Below are 19,538 nucleotides of genomic sequence, written 5' to 3' on the forward strand. Positions count from 1 at the left end.
TATATCTCTAAGTCATTTGCTCAAACACTGAAAGAGTATTTCGTACCAACCTGCGTTGTATAAATGCCCGCCACATCCCACCTCGTTGTAATTTGATTTATATATATTAAGCGAAATCTAATATGGTGACCTATCAATTTTCTTTTTGTTTTAGATTAGGTAGACATTACCAAAGGTATGTGCAGAGTTTGATTAAATTCTATCATGTAAAACTCGATAAAATAGCGGAAGTACTAACTTAAAATTGACAAAAATATGCAAAAATAGCCCCTGGGAAATTGACCAATCAAAACACAATTTGACGGGCATCATCGCAGTATGTTGATGCATGTTTATTTCAAGTTTCATGAAATTCTACCCGATAGTTACTGAGAAATGGCTGCGGACGGACATTTTTGGGCATTTTTCATTAAATCAAGGGCAATAACTCTAAGGGAAATTGACCAGTCAAAAAAAAAAAAAAAACTTGACGGGCATCATCGCAGTATGTTGGTTCATATTTATTTTAAGTTTCATGAAATTCCACCAGCTAGTTACTGAGGAATGGCTGCGGACAGACGCACGGACGGACGGATTTCATCGGCGGGGGATAACAAAGCTGGTGACCTAGTATTTTTATTTCATTTTTCAATACATTATAACATGATCTTTTAATACAAAACATTTCATCAAAATCTATTATTGAGAAAAAAATTACGAAACTGTAGCGAGCGTCCTTAAAATATTCTCTAACTTTGTTTAGCTTTCTGTTCATTTCAAACAACTTATATGAAACTGATATCAACAATAGTTATCATATTTTCTATCGCCGCTTGTCTTAATTTGGCCTATCTCCAAGTAGAAACAAGCTACGTTTCTATACTCATTTTCTCTTTCACTTCGAAAAAGCATGTTATGAGAGGAATAAGTGCACAATAACATTTCTATCTGAAATGAGCTACATTTGTCAAATTATCTATACCGCTTTGATAAACACGATGACATTTGAAAAGAAAAACGCGATTATGTCGTATGTACAAAAAAATAACACTTTTGACGAGCGGTTATAAATGGAACTGTAGGTGTATTGACACTTTCGTTAAAATTGAATTAATTATTGGCAGGTCTAGATAATTGTATTGTGAGTAAAAGTATGCTGTAAACACATTCACATTACATATAAAAACGCAAGATATGGATAGGTTTAAATATTTACTTAATGGTTGTTGAATGGAAGAAATCAGGAAACAAAACAAATACGTACTAAACATTTATGTAAATACTGTTTTCTGTTTTATCTATATACCGTTGATGTCACTATTTATGGAATGGTGATCTTGCGGTTTAGGGGTGGGTCGGCCAACCGGAATGTTGAAATATTCACATGTCAGGGTGTAACTAGCGCACGCCTCCCTATGTGGTAAACTATTCTGACTTTAATTATTTTCACAAGGCTCCGTTTGTTATGAAGATACCAAAAAAAACCCCCCGCACAATTAGATAATTAGGTCATATATACTTCATTTTTGAAATTGTGCAAACAGTAGTTCAATTTAAATTACACATTGTTTTGTCAATGTTAGTGCCAATCGTTTACGCGACATTTGTATTTCTAATGCAAGGAAAACATATGCTACAGTCAGAAATTATCTGTCCTGTCGTAAGATAAAGGAAACACACGTCTTTGCTAATTCCATGCTGTTAAAGAACATCAGTGTTTATGAAATGAAACTTTGTTTATCGATATACTTAATCTGGGACTAGCGCAAACTTTTCTTATTTTCTTCCGCATCCATCATTGGAAATTTAACCAATGACAGTCATTACAATTTACTATATACACAATTTTATCTGTTCTGGTTTACCATATACTGTATCAGTTTAAGAAAGGAAAGGTCGCTGCGAAAAACATAAATTTATTTACTGGATTAGCTGTATTTGAATACAATACATTCAAAATATTTGTATAAAAATGACTGAAGTAAAGGCACTTTTTATTTTATCTGAGCAAATAAAATCCTTCAAGAGAATTCAGGATCCTCCGGGAAACCTCGATGCCGTGGAATCCTACAGAAGCAGTGTTAGAAAGGTAAAATTGTTCTTAAACATGTGAATGATTCTTATAATAATGTTTTGTATATAAAACGGAAATCAGTTGATATTAGCACACTTGTGACTTTTGTTAACTTTTTTTTTTATTCCAGTTGAAATAAGTATTAATTTTGTTACTTAATTTTCTCTGGTATATCTAATGAAAAGTAACACCTTATGGTCGCGGTTAGGGGTCCGGACGGTAGGATATAAGCTAGTAGCTGTGTGTTATAATAAAAATGACTGAATAGAGGATAATTGTTAATTACAGTTTAACATCGTCTTATTTTTTATCGACTTAACCCAAAACACGTATGTTCATGGATATAGAAATCCGATTAACGGACCTCTTTAGAACTTGTATATTGGCTGGATAGAGGTCCGACAATCAAAATGAATACTAAAAGGATTTTTGCTGGGAGGATAAAATAATTAGCTATTAAAAGCTGGCGATGACTTCAAAAAGTGCCTCGGGTTTATGTTGCGTTGCTTTAATTGTGATAGAAACGGAAATTTTAATAAAAAACAAACACACGATCAAAAATCAACAAATTTGTATTAGTAAATATTAATTTTATGTCGCTATGGAAGCTTTATCAAATTAGTGGCTTACTTGGGAGGGAAAGATAAAAGTTATAACGTTATGATTTTCATTCGTATTTTACACTTAGATTGTGGTCGTTTATACATGTACATGTAGTTGAGCTCATTTAGATTTTAAGTAACTAACAGTTACTATTGGAAATAATTGTTACAATTTCTTATTCTATTTTCATTTACAAATTGCACATATAAACGGCAAGTTTATGACAATTAATTATAGTTTATCTGAATCATAATCTTTGTGAAAACTCTAATTTTATATGCCCAATTCATCGTATTTCACATAACAATTCAAGCTTTGAACTGAGAAAACTTTGCGTATTTATTTTGAAGTTCTTCGCATCAAAACTCAATTTTAAAAGTTCTGTATGTTCGTAACTTTGGAAATTTTCCATAGTCTTGCAAACAAAGTTTAAGGTAAATCTTTTGGATACTAACTTGTTTTATTGTTAATATAAACAGCAGACCTACCATTTACAGAATGAATATTAAAGATAGAGTTGCTTAGCCATGATGAAATTGTATACTGGGGTGTTAACGTCGACCTTACATCTGCAACAAAGATTTGATGATTTTACCAAAAGTTGTATCCATTACAATTCCGTGCGAAAGAAAAATATATTCGATATGTGTCACGTAAAATTATACCATACTCCATTTATATTTATGATCAAATCGTTAACTTAATGACGTCGTACACAGGAATAGGGTAAATTACTTGGAAACGTAATTCATTTCCATTACCATTACATTGAGATTTACCCCATTACCATTACCATAACATCAGTTTTGAAGAAAATGCATTACCATTGCCATTAACCTGTCATGGTAATGCATTGCCTTTACTATTATATTTAAACATTTTAAAGAACGTTTATAATATACTAATCGATACTTTTATTCTGAAAGTTCTCACATTTTATGAGTGTACACAGTAAATAACTACGACAAAACTAAATGTACATTGTAAATGTATACTGATACTTGTATCTAAAATGTCTCAGTTGGAAGTTACTCTAAAACTACCACTATAAAAGTCAGTCAATGGCGGCATTTGGTTTTAAAGTTTCCAGATGTATCAGAAGAATCTCAGAATGGGGTTTCAGTGTTTCCAACTTGACTATTCACCAAACTAGATGCGAAGGATATACTTATCTATCCAGCGAACATATAATGCCAAGTCTGTTACCTATCATTTCGGGAATGCCCTCGACATCGGTGGAATTGGGAAAAATGCATTTGAAAATTGTCTTAAATTGGAAAAATGGTAATTTTAAAATTACAATAATCTATAAAGGTGTGTAATATTTTGTAACGTAACACTTGTGTACCTGACGTTTTCTTTAAAACACAACAACATTATGACAGTTCTAACATTTTTATTCGTTACGAGGAGCAATGCACAGTTCGTCACCTCAACGCAACAAAGTCGTAACTCAGTTTTTTTTGCAAAAATCACTTTTTAGCTTATTTGGTGTTTTTAGGTATGAATACATATTGTGTCAAAATATCAAAATTAAATACCTGATAAACATAGAAAAAAAAGATATTTGTCAAATTGTCGTATCTCAAATCTTATATATTCTTTCAGCGCAAAAAGGTAGTATCTCAAGTTACGACCTTATTGCACAAAAATAATCTATAATAGTAAGCAATTTGTTTTATGCAAAAAGGTTGTAACTCAAATTATGTTTATAAATAGCTTGTCTAAATATAGATTACTTATGAGCCTTGTATTAAATACATGTATTATAGTCATGACTTTTGTATTATGACATCACTTATCTATGATGTAATCTTTATCATGATGTCATAGAAATTTTGGTCATAGAATTTTTGCCTGCAGAATATATGTTATATTCTATGGAAGCTTTTGAAATACTACAAAGCCTTACAGAGAATTTTCAAACTAGTCATTACAGGTATGTATGTCCACTGTATTTTTAAAGCCTTATAACTAAGTAAAACCTTTATTTTAAACTTTATGTATGAATGTTTTGTATTTAAGACAGCTCTGTATTAAATATAAAGCAGTTGGTATAATAAATCAGCTGTTAAATTTATTTTTGTTAATTGATTATATTTTAGTAAAACCGGCACTATTTCAGTGCTTATGACAATTATAAAGTTGTTATCCCTTTACCCCATTAAGAGCCATGTTGTAGCTAGGGGTTTGAACCAATCACCCTTTCAATAGTGAATGATTTATGAATAGGCCTATGTTTTTCTTAAACACTGGTTTACAAGTAAAGTTTGCTAATATAATACCCAAATTAACTGCAGTTATGCACATATTCAATATTTTGGACTTTATTAAACCTTATTTTGCTTGTCTTGACTGGTTCTGCCTTTGTGACCTGTGTAGATCTTGATGAGCCAGCAAATTTATGCAGTCTGATCAAGATCTGCACTGTTTGCAATTCAGACAATTTGTTTTGTAAGCACCCCCTTTAACAGTTAATGGTACAGTCTGAACTGAAAGATAGACACGTAAATTATAAAAAAATAGCATTTTAAGGGTTAAAAGTTAGATTTGCACATATAGATTATATGAGAGATATAATTATCTTGTATTGTTTCTTTCTTTAGTCACAAAAGTAATGAGTATTTTTCCAGAAACTGTTTACAAATGGTACATTGAGTCCTCTTATTTTCAGATAAAAATCATGTTTAACGTGTTGCTGGCTTCTCATCACCAAGGCTTTATCAAGTTCAAAGGAAGAGACCGTCAGTGTATGGCAAATTCTCTACAGTTTCTTTTAGACACAAGAAAGACTTCCCCATCAGAATGCACAAAAGAGACTTTAGACACATGTCTTGATCAAGGAGACAATCTGTATTATAGAATTAGTAGTAGTGACAAGCCATACCTATCTCTTGATGAGCTACCATCAGAAATAAATGGAGTTAGTGTTCATATTTTAGAAACAGTTACTGGAAGTCTGTCCAAAACTGTTTCTGAAACGCCATTTTACACATTAGAAGATTCCTTCCAGAAACTTTGCCAAACCTCTGATTCTGGTGCTTTTATATTCACAATGGGAACAGGCAGTCCATACTATTCATGTGCTGTAGTGATGGAACACGGTGTTTGCTACTTTTTTGATCCACACAGTCGGTCAGATACTGGGATGGTGACAGCAGATGGATTTGCTTGCTTATCTACACATAAACATGCTCAGGCACTAAGCCTGTTTATCATACATTTATCTGCGTCTATGAAGTTAACAGATCAAGTTGAATTTGAAATAGCCAAACTGTCATTTTGTGAAGGTAGTTCAGAGTCAGATTTTTCTGGTTTTTCCACTCAGAGTGAGGGCGAAATTACTATTAAACTCTTCTTAGCTCAGGAGAAAATTAACACAATAGAAACACCTACAGTTTCTGATTCAAGTGGCATTTTGCAATCAGAAATATCTGACTCTGAACTGTCTGTAGAATCTGATTATGTTGATGAAATTTTAGGGCAGTTAAATGACAGCAAAACATTTATAGATAATATCAATGTTCAGGAGTTTGATTTTTTTGATACAAATGCTAGTGAGCAATCAGAAAGTTGCGATGGTGACATAGAATCTGGTGCTGAATTGTCTGACTTAAATGATATCCACTGTAATTTTGATGATAGTGATGATGCAGAAGACAATGTGCCATTGTCAGTGTTGCGTAACATGCAATATACTGCTACCCCTATAGCCACAGATCAAATACCTAATATATCTGCTTACCCTGATGCCCAGTTCAAAAGGTCTGTGTCTGATTCTGTGTCACAAAACTTAGATGAAACAAATACAAGTAATGTACTTGAGTCTGTTCCTGTCTGTCAGTCAAACATTCCTATGTCTGATCCTGTGTTACAGAATGTTGATGACAAAAATCAAAGTAATGCCAATGAAAAACCAAGTAGGGGCCGAAAAAGAACAAGAAATCCCGATAATTGGAAAAGAAACATTGCAAAAAAACGTAAAAATGAGGGGAAAAGTTATGTTGATCGTTTTGGTAAGTGTAGGAGGGAAAAAGTAATGAAGCCAGGATGTAGCCTTAAATGTAGGTTTAAGTGTCAGCAAAATTTCACTGAAAGGGAGCGATTACATATACTTCATTCATTCTGGCAGTTGGGTAGTTATGAAAAACAAATGCATTTTTTGCTCAGATATACTAAGAAACAAAAGAAGAAAAGTAATGGTAAACGTCAAACCAGGAGAAATTTTTCAGTAACCTGGTTTCTGCCAAAGTCTGATGGTTCGCAAATAAAAGTCTGTAAAACTTTTTTTCTGCATACACTTGGCATATCAGAGAAAAAGGTTCATACAGTCTACCAAAAAACAGAGCTTGAGGGCATAACAGAAGATAAAAGAGGTAGGCATACCTCAAGGCCAAATAAAACCACTGAAAGTCAGAAACAAAAGGTCAGAGACCATATTAATTCTTTTGAAAAAAATTGAAAGTCATTATTGTAGAAAGAAATCAAAAAAGGAATATCTGCCATCAGAGTTGAGTGTCCAAATAATGTATCATTTTTACAAGGAAATTTGTAACAGAGACAGTTCAGTGCCTGTATCAGAGGCAATCTTTAGGGATATTTTCAATTCCGAATTCAATTTAGGTTTCCATAAGCCGCTTAAAGATCAATGTGATCTGTGTTCAAGTTATAAAAATTCTTCAGACAGTCAGAAGAAGGACCTTTTTAGTGAGTATAATAGACACCTTAAAAATAAAGAGCAAGCTAGAAGAAATAAAGAAAATGATAAGCAGAGATCCCGAGCTGAGCCTCATTTAACTGTGTCTGTTTTTGACTTGCAGGAAGTTTTACTTACGCCTAGTGCTTTTGAGTCATCTATCTACTACAAACGCAGATTGAATACATATAATTTTACGGTGTATGACTATGAAACCAATGATGGGTACTGTTACATTTGGCATGAATCAATAGCTAGTAGGGGTGGTAGTGAAATTGCCTCCTGTGTCTTTTCATTTATCAAAACTATGAGTGCCAGAGGTAAAAAAGATTTCATTTTCTACAGTGATAACTGTACTGCACAAAATAAGAATAGAATGTATCTTTCAATGTTATGGTATGCCCTGAGAAAATTCAATTTGAATTCAATCACCCATAAATACTTAGAAAAGGGGCATACTCAGAGGGAAGGGGACTCAATTCATTCCACCATAGAAAGAGCTATCTCTGATAGGAAACCAATTTACTCCACTCCAGAGTATTCTGCTACTGTGCGCATGGCGCGCATTAAACACGCATACATTGTTAAAGAAATGTCTTTGACGGATTTCTTTGATTTTAAAAGCATGTCCACTGTTATCAAAAATTTTGATATCAACACTGACAGAGAAAAATTATACTGGAATTCCATGAAAATACTGAGACTGAATTCAGATAGTCCAAATGTTTTTGAATACCAAACTGACTATTCAGGTGAGACACATTATGTGAGTTTGTTTCAGAATTTACGTTTGAGGGAAATTCCAACACCTTGCAGTTTACAACTTAAGCAGTTGCGTTCAGAATTCATAAAAATTCCATGGCAGAAGTATGTGGACTTGGTTACTTTATGTAGAAAAAATATCATTCCAAGTATGCACCATACATTTTACTTGTTCCTGCCACATGAGGAAAAGTAAAGGAATTTCTAACCAAAATTCTGTTTTTTTGTATGCATTACAGGTCTTGGTTTATCAGATGTAAGCCTCAGTAAATGTACAGTTCAGTACATTATTACTGTTATTTCCGGTACTTACTTTTGAATTATTAATTCATGATATAGATTGTTTACGAAAACATTCAAGTTTTATCAAATTTGTCATGACAAGACTTTGGTAAGTAACTGAATAACCCCAATAACTGAATAATAATTATTGCTAGACTTAAAAAGTTTTTATTACCTGTCTTACGTACCTTGTGCATACCTGTATTGGGCAAAGATACCTGTTTGAAAAAAAAAACAAATGTTTTAACTAAAGAAATTTTGATTTATTTAAGAAAAATTCTCTGAAGATGTACATAATTATAGTGTTATGTAATTTTATTAAAGATTTTGAAACACAAAAGTGTAATTTTGAAAGAATTGGAATATAGATATTTCATTATTATAATAAAGTGGGGTTTTTAAACACAATTACTTCTGATGTGTAACTCACCAGGATATTTTACAGATATTTTTGTTAAATATGTTTTATTGATGTTAAAATCTCTTAACATCTAATTAAATGTAATGACTTACGACCTTGTTGCACAAAAAAATATCATAAAATATATACAGTTTTAGCGCAACAAGGTCGTAACTCAAAATGTTCACTAAACTGCATTCCTGAATCATGTTTCAATTTTAATGAAGTGCTTGCTTTATTTATTTTTCTGTTGCAAAATAAATTTCAAAAAGTTGCTTAGTAATAGTTATTTTTCTTTAAAATAAGATGTTTTTTGTCTGTACTGAAAAGTTTACAGAAACTGAGTTACGACTTTGTTGCGTTGAGGTGACGAGTTACTTATAAATGTTCAGCCTAATTTCACAGATATAATCAATGTTCAATTAGCCTTTTGAAACAGTTCTGTATACTACACTATTAACATCATTTCTTAATTATAAATGTATTTCAAACTAGCCTTTAACAATGATAATTGAGTTTTAGCGGGAGCGGGACGACCAAGTCCCTTGCCCGTCACCTAGGCTGTCCCGATCACAGAGAATATTGAGTTTATATAGGATTATACAGGAAACACACAGCAGACTCATTATTTAACTTCCCGTTTACTTAAGATTCACTGATGTGTACATGTTCATAGCTTCAAGTTACTGAAGATTTGACAAGTTGTCTGACTTTTATATTTGAAATTCATGAAATGTTCAGTTTTTCTTCTATAATTTTTAGTCTTTAGCTTCTGAAAGAAATACCCGAAATAAAATACAAAACACCTAATCGTTACACAACAAATTCCTTCCTTTCTTCAAAAAAAAAGATAAATAAATAAATAAATATAAAATGGTTGAAATGTCTGAATGATCGAAATAAACAGAAAATTGTAGAAGTCTAAAAGAGCCATGTATTTAGGAGTATTAAGGCGTTAGTATTATTTCATAATAATTTATTTGTATTGTTTTAGATTAAGGAAATTAAAAAAAAAAAACAAAAAAAAACAGGAATCAGTACATGTCTAGGTTTCAGAAAATAAGTGACATGATAGATCAACATAGCTTAGACATAAGTAATTAGAAATAAGTAATCACTTGAACATATAATTCATTATGAAGAATATGTGTACGTAGCATTCATTATTCGGTATAGTCTTATTCACATTCACACATTTGTATGCAATGAAAGTCATTTCCATTCTTAATATTTAGAATGCGCCAGTTTGCGTAGGAATCCCATTCAAAGTCTGTGTGGTCACGGATATTCTGAATCATTAGGTACAAATATATGAAATTCTGAAAGTAGAAAATGCAATATAAATTGTGTTCAACATTGCATGAAACACAGATATGTGAAATCATATTAATTTGTATTTTAACACATTTTTTTTTCGCACGAAAACATGTTTTTAGTATGCTTATTATTAAGATTAACATTTCGGAATTATTATATTAAGATTTAAAAATATATGGTTTCTTAAACATAAGCAAACATAAGCAATGTACTAGTCTAGGATGAAAAAAGTCAATAGAATAAAACAACTTGTTTAAAAAGATAAGTGATAAAAGAAATAAAGATAAACAAATACAATGAGAAATTTTTCCGTTGGTGTTCCAAGTTGGCTGGTGAAATGTGACATCTGCTGCGCATCACCATTGATCTGACCATAAAATAACGTTACACGACCATGCTATCAGCAGACGGTGGTTCTCAATCCTTAGCTTCTCACGCGAGTCCACTGCCATCGTTCGTTGTTTTCTCAAACAATATCCATCCAAGTAAATGTTATCATTGTTGAATCACCAAAACTTCGTTCATCGTACCATATCCAACTCGATAGTCGTGGTTTCATTCCTCCGTGCACTAACATTTCTAAAGTTCTGCGATTTTATATCATGTAAACTGTCTATTGTTTCAGATTGTCATTCGATAATATGCATTTATTTTAATATTTATGGTACTGTGCATGCTATGTCCATTTATTACGTGTTAATCTGAATCGCAAAACATTTATAACTTCGTAGTAAGAAATTCGTTGAAATTTCTTTTCTGTCAGTTTTAATGTGAATGTTACGTTTATTATGTCTCCCACCACATAGTGGTGTGGGAGACATATTGATTTACTCCAGTCTGTGTGTCTGTCTGTCTGTGTGTCTGTCTGTCACAAAGCTTGTCCGCACTCTAAGTTGAACATTTCTCATCTGATTTTCACCAAACTTAAACAAAATGTGTTTGACCATAAGACCTCGGCCAAGTTCGATAACTAGCCAAATCGGTCCAGACACATTGGAGTTATGGCCATTGAATTACCAAAAATCAGCCTTTTTAATCTTGTCCGCACTCTAAGTCGAACATTTCTCATCCGATCTTCACCAAACTTGAACAAAATGTGTTTGACTATGAGACTTCAGCCAAGTTCGATAACTAGCCAAATCGGTACATTTTGGAATTATGGCCCTTGAATTACCGAAAAATCGGCCTTTTTACTCTTGTCCGCACTCTAAGTCGAACATTTCTTATCCGATCTTCACCAAACTTGAACAAAATATGTTTGACCATCAGACCTCGGCCAAGTTCAATAACTAGCTAAATCGGTCTAGGCATTTTGGAGTTACGGCACTTCAATTACCAAAAAATCGGCCTTTTTACTCTTGTCTGCTCTCTCAGTCGAACATTTCTCATCCAATCTTCACCAAACTCGAATTAAATGTGTTTGGCCATAAGACCTTAGCCAAGTTCGATAACTAGCCAAATCCGCCCATGCACTTTTGATTTATGGCCCTTGAATTACTGATTGGATCCACTCGTCCAGACCATCTGATTGGATCTACTCGTCTAAACCATCAAGAGAAATTAGACATTTTTGATAGGGGCAGTTGTGGGAGACATGCGCTTTTCTCAAAAGCATCTCTAGTTTATCACTGTTTTTATCTGAATTGCCAAGTTCAAATTATTTCGTAGTATGTCACTGTTTTTGTGCTGTGTTAGAACTGTCTTTATTTGTAAATCCTTCACGGGAATATTCGTATAAACATGTGATCATAAGCTATCAGGCCTTTTTAACCTTCATAGTTCTTAATATTACGTACAAGCTTGTATCAATTTCTTTATTATTTATTATAAAATAGTCAACGGACAAAATCAGTAACTCACACAAGAGAAGAAACGCTAGCAAAATATCAAATATCAAATATAATACCGTATGACCCTTACATGAATGAAACAAATTTGCAAAGAAACAAACTCATACCGTAAACTATATTGGCGCAAATAAGTGACTATAATCAGTTATGCTTCTGCATGCATAACAATGATGGAGTACATCTATAACAGCAGAATATATTTACACCTATATGAATGACCACAGCCTGTTATTTTCATTAAAAACAGTTTACATACTGAACCTAGTATAGTGGCGATTTTAACATTCATAACAAATCCCTGAGCCTATTTGTATTAATATTACAAATTAATATGTACTTTGTCTACGACATAATTACTCGGAGCAAACCAACTCCACACCTGAAGGGATTTTATATCATATCACAACACATCGTCTTCTCCATACGCGGTTGACAAGCCTGCCTTGAGGCTACGAAACAAATGTACAATTCAACGTAATTAATTTCAAACACTTAAAGCCCTGCTCCCGTCCTACCTTTTAACATTGAATTGTCACTGAAAAAGCATGAAAATCCTGACTATGAACAGTGACGCCTGTCAAAATAGAGTCTACTTTATATAAAATTCTGTATGAAATGTCCGTGGTTTTGCATGCGGCCGTTAACTGTTAGCTATTATAATTATGGGTTGCATACACACAAAAAAATTTGAATAGCCGCGGAGCAGGGCTTTAAATCATTATGAAATTTTCAGTTTTTCTTCTATAATTTTTAGTCTTAAACTTCTGAGTGAAATGCCCGAAACAGAATACAAAACACCTGACCATTACACAACATATTCCAAATGTTGGCTTGTATTTTAATAATTATTCAATAGTATATTATATGTGCTGTTTTCAGATGATAAAAAAAATCAAGTAGCAAAACTATCGAGCTAACAGCAAGAACTTCGAAGGTTAACAGGCATTTGGGAATTTAAAGTTCAAAATTGGGGAAACACGCTTCCTTGCTTTATAACCACCTCCTTTTACTGGAGGTAGGTTTATAAGGGAAAAACCCTGAAGGTTTAACATAATAACAGACTATTCCTAAAAATTTCCTATCCCACTTTTCTCTTTGATATCACTTAATTAACCAAGCGCAATGCAAGATAATACATGTACGTTTTATTGTGCACATGTTTGTCTGTCATATCAAATTTCTTGGTTGAAAAAAAACTTCCTATAGTAGGTTACATGTAACTAGCGATGAGGCTGAATAAGCACTAATTGCTTAAACGTACTTCTTCTTCTTTGTTCGCGACTACACTGTCAGACCAAGAGCTTGTGGTTTTCCGCAGATCCTCCATACAGTTTCTGGTGGATTGAGGTATCTATCGGCCAAGTCTTTATCGTACAATAGTGATTGTCTTTATGTAAGGGTTTTTGAAAATGTCGATATTGTTTCAGTAATAACATTTAGTCAAATATAATGCTAATTGTTGTCATGATTCCCAACAGATTATATGTAACTGTAAACCTCATACACTTAAAGAGACGTACAATTATCATGAGGCTTCTTGATATGTTAATGTCTTTTTAATGCAGTTTTGCTTACATGCAAATGTAGTAATGTAATGTTTCCGAGCAATGTATCAATGTGTGTTCTCAGGACCGGTAAATTGGAACTTAACCAAGTTATCCGGGACGGTTCGAATTCTGTGAGTTATAATACTGATTATTTATGACACTACATCATGCAGGATACTTCTCTTCCATTCTGTTCTATCTTGTTTTCTTTAAATTAAAAGCCAGTAACTGTTATAGGGTTTGTAAAACTGCACATTAGCAGTAATTTACTGTTCGTACTTCACACGTACTGTTTTGTCGTTAATTAGACATACATGACATGTCTGCCATCGCTATTTATATCTGCTTTAATAAAGTATATTCCATTATACCTAATTGTTGAAGTAGGTGACGTATAGGCCCTCTGGGTCGGATACGTTTTTGCAATGATGCTTATTGTTATTTCATATATTATAATAAGTGAACATGTCACTATAATAAACAATTTCGTATCTTATTTAATATCATGATGCATACATGTAACTAGATATCCCTTGAATATACAACAAATGAATAAGCATTTTCAAAATGGTTTATGTCGGCGTAATTTGTGACGTGATAATTGAATTAATTCAAAATCAATATGACAGATAAGTGTAGTTCATTTTCTATATTTGCATATCAGATTTATGGTAATCTTATTAATAGATCAGTTACAGTCTTTATTTGTGTAATATTAAAGAAACGCAGAACATACTAATATATGAAATAATCGAAAGCAACTTTAACTAAAGTGCATTGAGACATACTTAATTTCCCAACAAATATCTTTAATTATTGTACAGGTTTTAGATGGAGCCAAGACCGAAGTTTCAAAAGTAAACTCATACATTGAACAAGTAGAGAAGAAGATTGAGGAGTTGAAAAATGCCCAGATGGCCATAATTAAGAAAAATCAAGATGCCATTAAAAAAATATTTGGTAAATTGAAACTACACATTAAATTCCGATTTTATCAAGTAAAATATTATGAATAAAACATGGTTCATACCTGGATCTCCATTGAAGAAAAATCGATATGATTATGTCAGTGTAACTTCTGATAAAATGGGAATCTTTTTTTTTTTGATAATGAATGTTTTGCTAGCTATGTGATAATTTGAGAGAATTCATGTTGGTCAATCCAACTATTGACCAACAACATTTGTATCTGCATTATAGTTAAGAACCATATTGCTGCAGTTTGCCATTTTCAGCTATGATGATATAAATCAATTATTAGTTTGAGACTTTAAAAATAATAGACTTTTCTTATGAAGATTTTGTTGTGGTAAATTTATTTTGCAGCAATGTTTGTATTTGGGAAAAGGGGGACAATTGATGCAACAGAATTGGCTATTGCAAAGCTTCAGATGGCACATAAACTCCAGGAAGTATCAAAGGAAATAATAAACGACCGTATCAATGAACTCATGAAAGAAACTGAAATTGTCTGCGCAAAAGTAAAAGATGGTGTATGCGTCTGTTACGCTGACATAGAGGAACTCAATGGATGCATGCAAAGCTGGAGAGATGCAAAAAGACAGAGCTTTGAAGAGGAGAAGAAAAAAACGGTAGAATAACAGAAACGGAGAGAAGCGGAGGATAACGAGAAACGAGAAAGAGAAAAGAGGGAAAGGAGAGAAAGAGAGGAAAAGAAACGGAAGGAAGATGAAGAACGGAAAAGGAGGTACATATTGCAGTTTACTTTATTCACTTTCAATGTAAGATACATTGTTAAATTACGACAAGTAAAATCATAATCTGAGAATTTCATGCAAATAGCTCAGGAAACCGGAAAAATACAACACAACCTTTTTGTACAAGTAATGCTATTAGAACGGGATATTTCTTCTAGAGGTCATGGTCGAAACAAACTTCGTACATACAGATTGTTCAAAGATAACAATTCTGTTGAAGATTATGTAAAATGTAATTTACCTTTTCACCATAGAAGTTCACTTGCTAAATTAGATGTGGTGTAGCACCAATAAGACTTGAAACTGGTAGATATGAGAATATTGATGTTAATGTGTCGAGGATGAAATTCATGTTATTCTGAAATGCCCTCTGTATATTTATATACGAGAAGAGCTTTTTTTTATAGAATCAATGAAATAAACAATAATTTTGATACATTGTCTGATCAGGATAAGTTATGTTTTATACTAAGTGATAAAAATATCGTTAAATATTCAGCCTAAACCTGCTTCCAAATTTTATGTCATAGACGCTTACTACTCTATAATAAGTAACGGTAACGTTTGAATGTTAGAATACAACATTCAAATTTTGCTTGGATTAAAAAGAGAAAGGATAAAGAAGGAAGGGAGGGGGTTGGGGGAAATAGGGAAATTAGATTAAGGGATATGGGGGGGATTGTGGGTTTAAGTCAGTCTATATGTTGTGAACGTGAAATTAGACATTAACTGTACTTCTAATTTCGGGTTAATAGAATCTAATGATAATGGTATTTTGTAGTAGATAAAATATTTTTTATTTTTATTCTTTTATACAGATTTAAGTTTCATTTAAATGTAATTATAAATATGATTTTAATAACTAACACAGTCTCTTGTAATTCTAATTTTAGAATGGCTTTGTATTAAGTTTAGTATAGTCTTTATGATTTTATAATTGTATACAAAGATGAGACTATAATAAACTATGAGTTGAGTTGAGTTGAGTATTATTTAAAGAAATTATAATTTATTTTACGTGCTTAGAGAAAATGAAGAAGCTGAACGAAAGGCAGAGGAGGAACGAAGACGAAAAGAAGAAGAAGAAAGACTAAAAATGGAGGAAGAACTACGCCGAAAGCAAGATGAAGAAGAACGTTTAAAGGTGAGTTTTGAAAATAACAAAATCTCCATGCTTTGAACGACTAGATATGGTATCAAAAATGGTATTGTAGAACGTACATCTGTCTGATAATGAATTCAACTGTACATTCATTAACTGTTGAATACTTATCTGTTTTCATGAAAAGACAATTTGCGCATACTTCTTGGTTTATTTGCAGCGTTACAGCCAATCCAAATTTATGTTTCTGTTCATAGTATTTCTCACACAATACACAAGTACGCTTGATATTGTCTGTAAAGTTTCTTTCGAGCAACTTATTTGAAACCACATTGGTAGCCTTGTGGTAGAACACTCGCTTCGATAGCGTGAGGTCGTGGGTTCGATCCCTGGCCGCGTCATACGATGTAAAAATGGTAAAGTTGCGCCTTGTGCTCCCCGTTACAAATAGACAGCGTTGTTTATATAACTGAAAAATTATCCATTACCTAAGGCTCTTGATGCTGTGACATCGGAAATGTTGATTAAAACTTTGGAGTACGGATACTTCGTATTGACCCCAGTCTTACCAGTCTTACATTTCGTCATTAATGTAAGAGCATTTTAGTGAAGAATTATCTTATTTACACTGTCTTGTCTAACTTGTTAAAAAATATGGTAAGTTTGAGGTTGGCATACCCAAACCCTCTGTTTCTTTTATATCTGTTTCTGATGTTACTGACAGTTCCAAAGAGGACATTAGTTTTCAGCTTGATTTCTGTCCTTTTTATCATATGCTAAAGATATTGCATGTTGGTAGCGTTAATTGCCTTACCTTATCCCTATACTTACATTCTTGGCGATATATGACCATTTTGTGTCGATTCGCCGTAAAACCCAACTCACTATACTTACGTTACGGCCCTGTATCGCTTTTACTATGAGTGAGGTAAGGTGCGTACCACATACAAGTTTGAAGCGTGCATGCGTATGTGTTGTGTTCATCTGAGTGGATCAATGCTATATAAAGTAGAAGACAAGTTGGGAAGTTGGCTTTCCCTGTCGGATCTTCTTACATTTTGTGTATTTGTTTTCCCCTTAACGCAACACTCCCGTTTTTTACCGTTTTTTACCCATCCCAATTTTCAGTGTTCATAGTCATCATTTAAATGGAGAAAAATGAAAAACTGACTGAACTTAAACCTCGTTCGACGTAAATTAGCCCCTCATCTGGGATACATCATTCTTACAAATCAAAATTTACTCGTTGTCTGCAATCTGTTGTATCTTTCCAACGATGTGTCTTTTTGTGTTGGTCCTGCTTTATAATATAAGGCAGTAACGGTGTTTGATGTTCTCTATACTCTCAGGAAATCTACCATTACCTTTTGATTTTCGATAAGTAAATTAAGTATTATAAAATTTTATACAGATGAAATAGATTAAATACTACAGCATAAACAGTTTGCATTTAAGTGTAATTATAGTGAAGAGGTCAGAATAAAATATGCTAGTTCATTTCCTGTTCCTAAAACACCACATGGTTAAAAGCGAGAAGAGGAAGAGAAGAGAAAACGATTAGAAGAAGACAGAAAACGCCATGAAGAAGAAGCCGCTAGAAAAAGAGAAGAAGAAAGACAACGCTTGGAGGAAGAACTGCGCCGAAAGCGAGGGGAAGACGAACGTTTAAAGGTAAGCTTTAAAAATAACGAAATCCCCATGATTTTAAAGTCTAATGGATTATTTATTTCCAGTGTAGCTAATCGATATTCATTCTCACACAATGTACGCGTGACAAGAAAATAATGTCTGTAAAGATTCTTGAAACTTACTCATTTGTTCCCCTGTTGCAAAAGACGTAAAACGGGAACACACACATACGCACGTACGAACGTACGCGCATGAGCACACACATAGACACATACACTGTCTTGTTAAACTTTTTGAAAATATGGTAAGTTTGAGGCTGGCATACACAAAACTCGATTAAACACCCAGTTTCTTTTATATATGTTACTGACCGTTCTAAAAAGGGCCTTTATTCTCAGCTTGATTTCTGTCCTTTTCTTATTATATCCTAAGTATATTGTATGTTGGTAGCGTAAGTTCCCTTATCGTATGCTTTCATTACGGCTCTGTATCGTTTTTACTATGAGTAAGGTAAGGTGCGCACCACAAACAAATTCGAACTTTGTGTGTGCGTGCGTTCGTGCGTGTGTGTGTTGTGTACATCTGAGTGTGTCATTGCAGTGGTTAGGGAGGCCGAATTATTTCGGAAATGGTTTTCCCTGTTGAATATTCCTCTTTGTTTGTCCCTTAATGACAAAATTCCTTTTCTTGAACCCATCCCCCTTTTCAAGGTTCAAACAATTTCATTTAAATAGAGAAAAAAATAAACACATGACCAAACTTGAACCTGTTTCGAGCTACATAAGCCCGTCATCAGATATAAATCATTTTTGCAAATCAAATGTACTCGTTTATGGATCTGGCTCTAATATATCTTCCTACTGTGGTACATTTTTGTGCTGGTCCTACTTTATTATGTGTGACTGTAACTGTGTTTGATGTGTTCTATACTTTCAGGAAATCTATCCTTACCTTTTAAATTTTTGATAAATGAATATAGTGGCATTGAATTGTATCTAGAAAAATTGGGCGAAATGAATTATCTTTCTAATTTTAATTACTAGAGCTTAAACATTTTGGATTTATAATAAGTGTAAGTGTAGTGAAGAGGTCAGAAATGCATGCGCTAGTTATTTTCTTTTATACTCAAATAACACATTATTAAAAGCGAGAAGAGGAAGAGAAGAGAAAACGATTAGAAGAAGAAAGAAAACGCCGTGAGGAAGAAGAAGCTAGAAGGAGAGAAGAAGAAAGACAACGTTTGGAGGAAGAGAGGCGAGAAAGAGAACGGTTACTTAAAGAAGCTGAAGAGAAAGCTTGGAGACAGGACCCTACCAACTGGAATCCTGTAACGTAAGTTTTGTCCATTTAGCCTGAAGGAAATCCGAAATGTATTTAACTGAGTTGTGTCTTTCAAAGGTAATAAAAATGTTGTAGGCATTTTGTGGTATTTTGTGTGATATATCCAAGTACAGAATTAGATCCAGAAGAATTCATTTTAGAATTACGTTGAGCTTGAATTAATCATTTATATTTTGCCAAATGCAACGCACTAAGTTATATTTACATTTGTCAAACCTTACTTTTTCATATGGGGAAA

The 19,538-nt window shown here is 33.1% G+C and overlaps 2 protein-coding genes across 4 annotated transcripts in view; both read left to right on the forward strand.

Annotated features, from left to right (window-relative positions):
* The window catches only part of LOC123555392 (uncharacterized), a 120,546-nt gene that overhangs the window by 87,036 nt on the left and 13,972 nt on the right, over positions 1-19,538 (forward strand). The gene's annotated exons all lie outside the window — the stretch shown is intronic.
* Positions 1,863-19,527, forward strand: LOC123555824 (uncharacterized). The gene is made up of 6 exons (XM_053548401.1): positions 1,863-2,068; positions 14,335-14,470; positions 14,837-15,218; positions 16,255-16,372; positions 17,861-18,001; positions 19,107-19,527. Exons 4-6 carry the CDS (start codon positions 16,325-16,327, stop codon positions 19,293-19,295), a joined length of 378 nt encoding a protein of 125 aa, XP_053404376.1. The 5' UTR covers positions 1,863-2,068; positions 14,335-14,470; positions 14,837-15,218; positions 16,255-16,324; the 3' UTR covers positions 19,296-19,527.

Source organism: Mercenaria mercenaria, chromosome 7 (assembly GCF_021730395.1).
Source record: "Mercenaria mercenaria strain notata chromosome 7, MADL_Memer_1, whole genome shotgun sequence".
NCBI classification, from domain to species: Eukaryota; Metazoa; Mollusca; class Bivalvia; order Venerida; family Veneridae; genus Mercenaria; species Mercenaria mercenaria.

Coding starts and splice junctions, on each gene's coding strand:
- LOC123555824 (XM_053548401.1), top strand. CDS start 16,325: ATGGAGGAAGAACTACGCCGAAAGCAAGATGAAGAAGAACGTTTAAAG. Junction 16,373..17,860: donor ATGAAGAAGAACGTTTAAAG/GTGAGTTTTGAA, acceptor CATGGTTAAAAG/CGAGAAGAGGAAGAGAAGAG. Junction 18,002..19,106: donor GGGAAGACGAACGTTTAAAG/GTAAGCTTTAAA, acceptor CATTATTAAAAG/CGAGAAGAGGAAGAGAAGAG.